The following is a 9,922-nucleotide window of genomic DNA, read 5'->3' on the forward strand; positions in this document are numbered from 1 at the left end:
TAGAAAACTCCCGCGTTTTAGAAAAAGGAGCGGGCAACAATGTTCCACGCCTCGAACATGTGACCTTCAGATCACATGGCGACAACTTTACCGTTACACCTAAGCTCCCCTCTAAAACTAATTCTACTAGAGAAAATTTAATTTTAATAATATCATAGACCATATTATCAATAGGATTATTATTAAAAGGAGGAAATACTATATTTCCTTTCCATCTCTTGGACCTTTTGGAGTGGGAGACTTGCAAAGTGAGCTTATGGCTTGTTTAGTTCAATGGAATATCTATCATTAAAATAAGATGGAATATAATTCAATTATTGGGAATCAGGGGAATTGTGATTCTGTATATATTCCTAATTATTTCATTCAGCATATAATAAAAAAGGAGTAGACATTCTCATGATAAAATTTTAGAATGGTTATTTCTCATCTATTCCTTATTATGGACCATAAAATATTTCACATTGTATAACTAATTGTAACTAACGTACTAAAACGAATCTATTCCAGAAAATAAAAATTCCGCAAACCAAACGTAACCTTAGAATTTAGTTTTTATCTTATATTTTGCTACAAGAAAAAGTGAAATCCTGAGCTAGCCCATTCACGTGGACATGACAAGGGAATAGCAATAGTCAATATGTCAATATTTTGGACAAATGTTATATCGATTGTTAACTAGAACATGAGAGAGAGAGAGAGAGAGAGAGAGAGAGAGAGAGATGAAAATATTTTCAACCTATTAACAAATTCACAAAAAGGGTGAAAATTGCATAAGATTATTTTAGTAGAGAGAGATGGAAATATTTATCTCTTATTTCTTTCATGGTAAATTCTTGTGCCTTTATTTTATATAGACCCACAAAAACAGTTACTTATTCCTTAAAATGCGCCTATTAAATTTATAAGAGCCCAATTAAATTATTAAACACAAATTAAAGGGCACCCCAAAAAGGGATTCATTTTGGGGGGACACTTGAAGATGATAAAAGGCACAATAAGGACTAGTGAAGAGAGTACACACATTATCATTAGGACCACTGCCCTTTGGGAGGGCAACCTAGTTGAAGAATATAAAGAACCCTAGGCCCACAACCCTATAAAAAGTTGTAGAGGAGGTTGACAGTTTATGCAAAGTCTCCTCGTGCTAACGTGCGCCAGGGGGGGTTGCATTAGCACTGCTATGGCCAGTGTTAAGGAGGCGAGGCAAGGCAAGCAGTAAATGCCACCACACCCATACAACATGTGTGTGGTTGGACAGCCGTGGAGACCATTGGCTGCGTCTGTTCTTAGCAAAATTTTGAGATCTTGCTTTTTGAGGAGTACAAAATACGCGACCCACTCTTGATTCAATTATTTATTTATTTATTTGCATTATTATTTTTTAGTCACTTCAATTCTTTTTAAAAAATATTTATCTTATATTTGTAACTTAGAATTCAATATCAAATTTAAATTTGTATGAATTTAGATAAAAATATAATATACTAATTAAAAAACAATATCACAGAACTTCAATCAATTACTTTTTTTCATCAAGCCTAAAAAAATTATAAAGCTTTTAAAAGTTTGAAAAAAATTCTAAAAATTTTAAGCTGCATTGTGAGAATTACTAGTTTGGATGAATGAGAAAAAGTTTTAACCAAGATGTCACATAATTGTTGTTCTTTTTACAGCTTACAAATGGGACTGAAGGGCGTGAGAATGGAGAAAGATTGGCAAAAAATGGGCCCATTTAAGCTGCTCTTGATGGGCTTATGGTCTATCTCATCTAACCCATGAGTCCATGACTCAGGCCAACTAAGATTAGCCCCCACGGACAAAAGGAAAGGTGAAGGCACCAAATTGAATTGGGGAAAAAAATAAGGGGTTATTAAAGTTGAAAAACCCCAGATAAACCCATCAAAACATTATTATTTATAAATATAAAACGCACAGATGTGATTACAAAAATATGTTTCCCATTAAAATTAAAAAACTAAAAAGATGGGGGGCCAGGTGGCAGACCAACCCACCCACTAGTTCATTCCTCTAAACCCAAATTATATCACACTGTTTACAAAAACTAAAGTATAGTGTATTCTAATTTGTGCACCTGCAAGGGATCATCTGAGTCTCTCGTGCTGAGTACGAGACATGTGGGTGTCTTCTATATGCCTGGTAAGTAGTGAAATCCCATAATGCGAAGCACTCGAGGAGGCGTAGTATGAGGTGACAGTAAGTTGAGCAAACTTTGGAAGTGCATAACCTATAAACCGAAGTCCAAGGAAAAATCATGAATTCAATAGATTGCGAATGATGCCCATATAAGTTGGTATAAAATATATAGCAATACTACTGCGAAATGGCAACAAATCAAACAGTTCAGAGCAAATTGTTCTGTATGATAATGATAGTAGGCGAAACATAGCAATAAGAAAGCTATACCTGATACGTATGCTCTATCAAATTAAGAGCAAACAGAACAAAAACATCAAAACAGTTAAAATTGAAAAATCAAACAATTAATATCAGAATCTAGACAAAACAATCCCAAGTTTGCACAGCAAGCAACAAAATGTATCCACATAATTCACTTTACATGCATCAAAAACAGTCTTATTGGCAACCTAATGACGATAAGAACCAAGAGAATATGCATCATAGATGTGATACGGTCCCATATTGAAAATTAAAAGGCTAAGGCTATATCTAAGAAATCTCTTTACTGGTTAAAAGCAAGTGAGTAGCATTTACTTAAGATGATACTTAGCATCCAAGAACATTTGACTCCCCCAGGAACCTCTGTAGCCATTTCCTATAAAATCTACACCTAAGAAACCCCATTGCAATATTCAGATCTTCAAACATTTTGCCACATGAGGCAACAAACAATCCACCAAATGAAATGCTTTCGCTTCATCCTTACAGCTACAAGGAGCAATATATGTATCTAATTATACTTTCACTAAATTTAGCGGGCACACCTATGACAATAAAAGGAAAATAAAAGAAAAAGAGTACTTGTACATGGCATAGTGCAACCACTTTAGAGTAGCAGGTAGCATGTGAAAATGGTCACATTTAACAATATATTTTTTATTCAAAGTCAAATTACATTAAGATGGATGAGTGATATATTGTTAAAAGATAAATTAAGGAATGAACATATTTGTGGTAAGTTAGACATAGTTCCTATAGAAGATACGATAAGCGAGGGACGACTCAAGTGGTTTGGACACCTCCAACATTGGCCAAATGGTGTGCTAGTGAGGAAGAGTGAATTAGTTACCATGAGGGGTAGTAGAAGGGATAAGGATAGACCTAAAATAACTTGAAATGAGATAATGAGTAAGGTTTCAATAGCCCTAAATTTGTCAACAGAATTTTTCGCATAAACTAATGGAGAAGAATTCTTGTAGCTAAACTGAACTAGTGGGACTTAAGAATTGGTTTGTTGTTGTTGTATTCAACCTCAAATAATCCTTGGTGAATAAAGCATCAAACTTGACCAAACAACAACAAAAGAGATTTCTAGTTCCAAAATCAATCTTAATCATCCATTGCATGCCGAGCAAACCAATAAAAAATTGAAACTTTCTCAAAAAGAAAACAAATCTTACCTCCAAAAGCAGCACTGCCAGCTGAAAACAGCAACAGTGGAGGAAGCTGTCAGCCAAAAACACAAAGTAATAAAAGTGAGATCAAAGAAAATATGCATACATCATACGAGAAAAACAATGTTTTGAATATAAGAGCTGTACCCCTATAAGAAAAGGAAGCCACTTTGGTCCCTTCACATAATTTTGTATGTGGGGCATCCCTGAAATCAAACAAGGGTAAGAGCTAGGTAGACTATACGTGTATGCGTACTTGAGGTCATCTATTGCAACCACCAAAAGAAAAAAAAACATGAAACAATTTTACCTGTATTCAAACCATAAATTGCACTAAGCATTCCACCAATGCCCGAGCCAGCCTATTCAATGGGAGGCATCAGAGGTGGTTAATCGAAGGAAGCATACATGAAAAAAAAATGCATTTTTTTTTTTTTTGGATAAAGATGTTTCTATAAACCTCCATGTTCACAAGAAGTGGAATCAAACATGGTTCTTGATACTTCCACATTCAAGTAACCAGATTCAACTAACTCCAACTCTCAACCATGCCAAGATTTTCGACACTAAATACAATTAGAAATTTATAATCTAAGGCAACAACAAGCTTCAGGGAACATGATTATGTGCGCAGCTATGAGCTCTCGTTCTTCGTGTATCCAAAATTATGCATACTTTTGACATGACAAATTGCGGGGTGTACACACACACACACCATAAGCTAATAGAAGAATTGAAATCAGATGAATGAAGAACTCATAGCTTAACACCTAATCAATTACAAGACCATTCCAAAAGAAGGAAAAGAATAAAAAGGGCCAATAATCATAAGCCAACTGCATTAAGAAAACAATAAAGGCAGTAAGTAAGCGTAGACGCGTGGAGTGGAGAGCGTACCACAGCAGTCGCACCATGTAGAACGGGCGTGATGGTCCATTCGCCGTTATCCTGCATCGACAAAAAACAAAATTCGCAGTGAGTTCTCTCAGAGGCATACCGCCATACACGTAGTTTGCGAATGGTAATACGAGAAGAAGAGAAGGTAGTACAGTGTTAGGGTTCAAGAGAGAAAGACAACGAGGGCAACGAGGCGATCCAAGCCCAGGGTTCATGGTGGGGTCGTGGTACAGATTTCCGCTCCTAAGCTTCTCTTCGTATACCTCCCTCGTCCCCATCTCTCTCTCTCTCTCTGTTGAGAATTTCGATTTTCGCGCAGAGCAACGGAGAACAGAGGAGCCCCTGGCTCCTTGAACTAACTCTGGAGGGCTCGGGAAGGTGTCAAGGAATTTAGGCCCAAAATCAGTGGGGCTATGCATCATAATGCTTAGGGCCTTTGGGCTGAACTCAAGGAAGCCCAAACTGCGGTCTTGTCCTATGTTTTGGGAATATATATATATATATATATTCTACTATCACTCTAAAAAATAGCATTAAGGTTTATATTTGCTTGTTCATGCATTAAATAACAAATCTATCTTCTAATTTTGATAATCATAATAAAATTGTATTTTTTTTTACTCGGAAAGTGAAAAATCACATGGTAAAATCGTCATTTAATACATAAAAAAAAAAAAGTATGTATAGGGTGTTAGTAGTATTTTTAGAGTACTAATAAAACCTCTTTTAGAAAAAAAATATATGAAAAAAAAAAAATTCTATTTTCATATTTGGTCACTAAGAATAGTAACTTCGCTTGTGATGCATTTAATGTCTTAATTTTTTCACACACAGTCGATCTCAAGCCCGAATTATGGGGTTATGGAAGAGGGTTGCATTAGGTAGCTAACAGTCAGCTTAAAATTTGTCAAATCACTATGATATGAATCCTTACCAAATATTTGTTGGGGCGTTCCTTACGAGCAATGCGTTGCACTTGAACCACTCGGGTATAGCGAAAGTGGGTGAGGGTGAGCTAGGTCGTTGCCCCGAAGCTGTGTCGGTGCCCGGATACGATGTCAAATATGCGATGGTTCCTGCATCATTTTGAACGTGACCAGGTAAAAACGTTAGTTTAGGAAACTAGGATTAAATTAGCAACTTGGAATATAAGAACACTTACGAGTAAAAGTATGAAAATTGTGAATACAATGATTACAAGAAGAATTAATATAATTTGTCTTCAAGAAACTAAGTGGGTGGGGGAGAAAATTAGAGAAATCGATAAATCAGGATTTAAACTTTGGTACATTGGAAAAAGAAAAACATAAAAATGAAGTAGACCTTATTATAGACAAAAACTTAAAAGATAGTGTTGTGGATGTGATTAGAGTAAGGGATGGAATTATAAAAATCAAGATGGTATTAGGACAAGAGATAATAAATATCATTAGTGCTTATACTCCTCAAGTTGGCTTAGCAGAAAATCTTAAGAGACAATTTTGGGAAGATATGGATAGTATTATACAAGTCATACCGGAGATTGAGAAAATCTTTATAGGAGAAGATTTGAATGTACACGTTGGAAGAGATAATAAAAATTATAAGAAAATACATAGAAGATTGGATATGAAGACAAAAATGAGTTTGGGAAGATGAACTTAGACTTTGTTATGTCATATGATTTTAGTATAATGAATACTTATTTTAAAAAGAGAGAAAAATACTTAATAACCTTTAAAAGTGGACAAAATAGAAGTCAAATAGATTTTTTTTTAACTAGGAGGTAGATCGTTTATCATGCAAAGATTGTAAAGTTATTCTAGATGAAAGCCTAACCACACAACATAGAGTCTTAGTGTTAGATATATGTATTAAAAAATAGAAAAAAAAAAAAAGATAAAATAAACTCATTTTGAATTAGTTACTATGAGGGGTAGTTCCTCTTGAATAAAGGGGAGTCTTCATGTTTTGAATAAGCATCCCAAAGATTAGCACCGTAAATCTGGTGAACCCATTTTGACCCTAAAGAGGTTTTTTTTTTTTTTTCTTTTGGATGTTTCAAAAGGCTCTAGTGTGAAGGGCTTTGTTCCAAACTTTAATATCAAAAACTCTCAGGCCTCCTTCAGCTTTAGGGAGACAAACCTCCTTCCAAGCCACATGGGGCTTCTTCCTTCACCCCACATAAACGCTCTATAAAGTTTTACAACTTTCTTTGTAGTATTGTCGCTCATCTGTGTTTCCAACAATATTGGCTTTATAGTATTATGAAGGCTAATGAACTCGTAAGTCGCCTTGGAAACCTTTAGAGTGCCTACTCCAAAAACAAATCCATAATAGAAAAAGAAAAAGGAAAATTGAAGTTTCCATAGCAATAGCACATGAAAGAAGAGACACCTTGAGATGACTTCTTTAAAATGACGTAAAAGCCCTCTAATAGAGTTAGAAGATTTAGATCCATCCATGCTAATCATGGTATTCAACTATCTCCAAGTAAGGAGTTTCTTCAACCATTTGAGACAATTTTTTATATCAACATTTACCAATTCATTAATAACCATCATCATAACATTGACTAAGACATCTTATTACATGGCATCTAATTTAGATGGCTTGTTTGTCACCAAATATTTAATTGTATATATCTTTTCCCTCTTCATATAGATTTGAGCCTTAAGCATGCATGCCTTAATCTCCATATGTTTTGAATTCTATTTTGCATGCACCCCACCTCCATTTAACTACACAAGTAATTTTGTTACCTTCATTACTCTCACATCATTTTAAATATCAAATAGAACTATCGCCATTCTCCATTAAATTAGCCCAGTATCATTCTTTCATTTCCCTACGATACAGTACTTCACTTACCATTGAACCAACATATCCTATATCATTTGATAGCAAAACAATGGTGACGCCTTAATATTCAACTATCAAATAGACCTATCTCCATCCTCGACTAAATTTGCCCATTATTACTCTTTCATTTCCCTACGCTACAATGCTTCACTTACCATTAAACCAACATATATCCAAGGTCCATGAGCATCCTTACATTTCCTAGTGATTGCTTATTGTTATCTCCATTGTGATAATGATCCATCTTCCCTTCGTACCCTTCACTGTTGGCTTTACATTGATCAACCACCATGCCCATATTTTTTTACAATTGAAACGAATTTTAGATGAATGCCCTCATTATAAATCCTTCTCGAATTAATCTTTATTTATAAATAATACCTTTATAATAAAGGTTTTGATAAATCAAATTCTATATAAAGCCTCACAAAATTCTCATTTTCTTTGATGAAGTCGTATTATCAACTTCAATATTGTCATACTAATCACATTACCAAGCCACTTAGGAAGGTGAATCATAATATTTAGATGGCATGTCTGATAGACAAATCTAAACGTCTACTATGCTTAACCATTTTCTTTCTTTATTTCTTTACTTTTCGTTTCTTTTCTTTTATTATTATTTTTTTAAAAGCCATTGGAGCCTACTAGGCCTCATCTCCTATTACCCTCTTCCTTCTTATGGGGCATAGGCGACACCAATACTGGTTGGAGGTATTGCTTGATCTTCTCAAAAGCATGGGCATACCTTGCCCATCCACCAGTATGATTCTTGTGGCTGTTAACTGGAAAATAAATATGACCATATAATTTTATCTCTCTAGGAAACTTCTGACCAAGGTTAGAAGTTGAGACTTCTTGCATAAGTATTACTTAAATATACAAGTATTAAAACTCTCTTACAATGTCTTGATTCTACTTATAAGATAAGAATATACAACATTTCCCTAGTAGCAATGAGGGTCTTATGTCATTGACACTATGCTAGATTCTCTTCATTTTCATATAAAGAAATCAAAAAACATGAATAGCCACTCATTGTTGGATGATTCACCTTTATTTAAAAGATGGATTTTGAGAGCACATTCATCTACTTAAGAAGTAGTTTTTTGACTCATACTAAGGCATTCTTTGATGTTCATGAAATCCATTTTGAGTAGCCAAATTTAAGCTGCCTTGCTCAATATGACTACTCTTAATTAGTCCTCTTATCTTAAAATTTAAATTTTTTAAATAGAAAATATCAAGCTTTCACCACTAGCTAGAAAGAGACATTTATAGTAGTAGGTGAATCTCAGTGGACTCACTAATTACATTAATATCACTGAACAGTCAACAACCACTCCCTCAATCAATCAGTAATGGTACACATAGGCGTCATACTCAACCACAGCATCCCCACTGGCGACGTCGAAGCTGTGCGTCTTCGCCTGAACGTAGCCCCGCGCGAACCGGAAAAGCCCGCTGCCCCCGACGATCGGCATCTCCCGCACCTCCGAGAACACCGCGTTCCGCCCCACCACGCTCACGCTGCTCCCCTTGTACTTCCCCTCCTCGAAAACGTAGTTAACCACCATCAGCAGCCCCACCTCCGCTTGCGCCGCCGACGCGTACATCCCCTGCGCCCGCCCCACCAGCCGCGACCCCCGCTCCGGCCCCGCCGTCAGCGGGTCGTCCATCATCGTCACCATCCCGAACCCCGTCGCCGACCCGTTCGTGGCGGGCGCCGCCACCACCCTCACAACGGTGGGGTGGTTCCCGCTCACTATGTCGTGGAAGTAGAAGTGGAAGTGGCTCAGCTTCTCTCTCCGGACGTGAAGGTGATGGCGGGGTTGGCCGGCGCCGGCGGCGAACTGGGTTGAGATGAAGAAGAAGAATAGTGTAAGGAAAAGGACGATGGTGGGGTTTGGTTTTGGGAGGTGATGAGTGCCGGCGGTCATGGCTGCAGGTTAATCCAGCGATGGAGTCCGGAGGATATGGCGAATGGGCGACGACACTTTTTCGTCGCCGAAGCTCTTTAGTGATGGAAAATGGACTTCTGCGACGATTGTTCAGTGGGTTTTCTAAACTGTGACTTGAAATTTCTAGCTAAAATCGCTGGAAGAAACCAAGAAAGACCGCACAATTCACAGAGCTCCAAATTTTGCTCGACGGCTAGACTCCTAGTAAAGTCGCACGGACTTTATTTTCTGCCCAGATCTTACCTCTCAAATCTCACGGTCCACTATTATTTTAGGGCAACAAAGACAATTCAGTGGGGCAAACAATGCAATAGCTTCCCAAGAAAGACGGCAGCTTCCTTCAATACCAAAATAAATCTCAAAAATATCTATGTAGAAACTCCCTGTAGAGGCTGCACTCGTTGATAACACGGCCAAAGCAATAATTCCAAGATAAGGAGATAAAAAGGCAGGGAGAGTGAATTTTCAAATCCCCTCTTTCAAATTTTTAAAATTTTAAAAACCTCTTTATAGATTCTTAAAAAAATTTACGAACGAACTTCTCCTTAAATTTATTAAAAAAATAGAAATTTTTTTTTATATTTTATAAAAAGTTAAATTTTTTAGGAAATATTTACGTCTTTTTAG

At 36.5% G+C, this 9,922-nt stretch overlaps 2 protein-coding genes across 2 annotated transcripts; both read right to left on the reverse strand.

Moving 5' to 3' along the window:
• Window positions 1–1,896: 1,896 nt before the first annotated feature.
• LOC131168347 (uncharacterized) lies at window positions 1,897–4,942 on the reverse strand. Its single transcript, XM_058127706.1, has 6 exons — window positions 4,646–4,942; window positions 4,494–4,544; window positions 3,907–3,958; window positions 3,744–3,802; window positions 3,603–3,648; window positions 1,897–2,248 (listed from the first exon to the last, which is right to left on the reverse strand). The coding sequence occupies exons 1-6, from the start codon at window positions 4,913–4,915 to the stop codon at window positions 2,106–2,108; spliced, it is 621 nt and encodes a 206-aa protein (XP_057983689.1). The 5' UTR covers window positions 4,916–4,942; the 3' UTR covers window positions 1,897–2,105.
• Window positions 4,943–8,592: 3,650 nt separating this feature from the next.
• Window positions 8,593–9,704, reverse strand: LOC131168044 (dirigent protein 22-like). Its single transcript, XM_058127214.1, has one exon. It carries the CDS (start codon window positions 9,272–9,274, stop codon window positions 8,690–8,692), a length of 585 nt encoding a protein of 194 aa, XP_057983197.1. The 5' UTR covers window positions 9,275–9,704; the 3' UTR covers window positions 8,593–8,689.
• Window positions 9,705–9,922: the final 218 nt, after the last annotated feature.

This window comes from Malania oleifera, chromosome 11 (assembly GCF_029873635.1).
Source record: "Malania oleifera isolate guangnan ecotype guangnan chromosome 11, ASM2987363v1, whole genome shotgun sequence".
NCBI lineage: Eukaryota > Viridiplantae > Streptophyta > Magnoliopsida > Santalales > Ximeniaceae > Malania > Malania oleifera.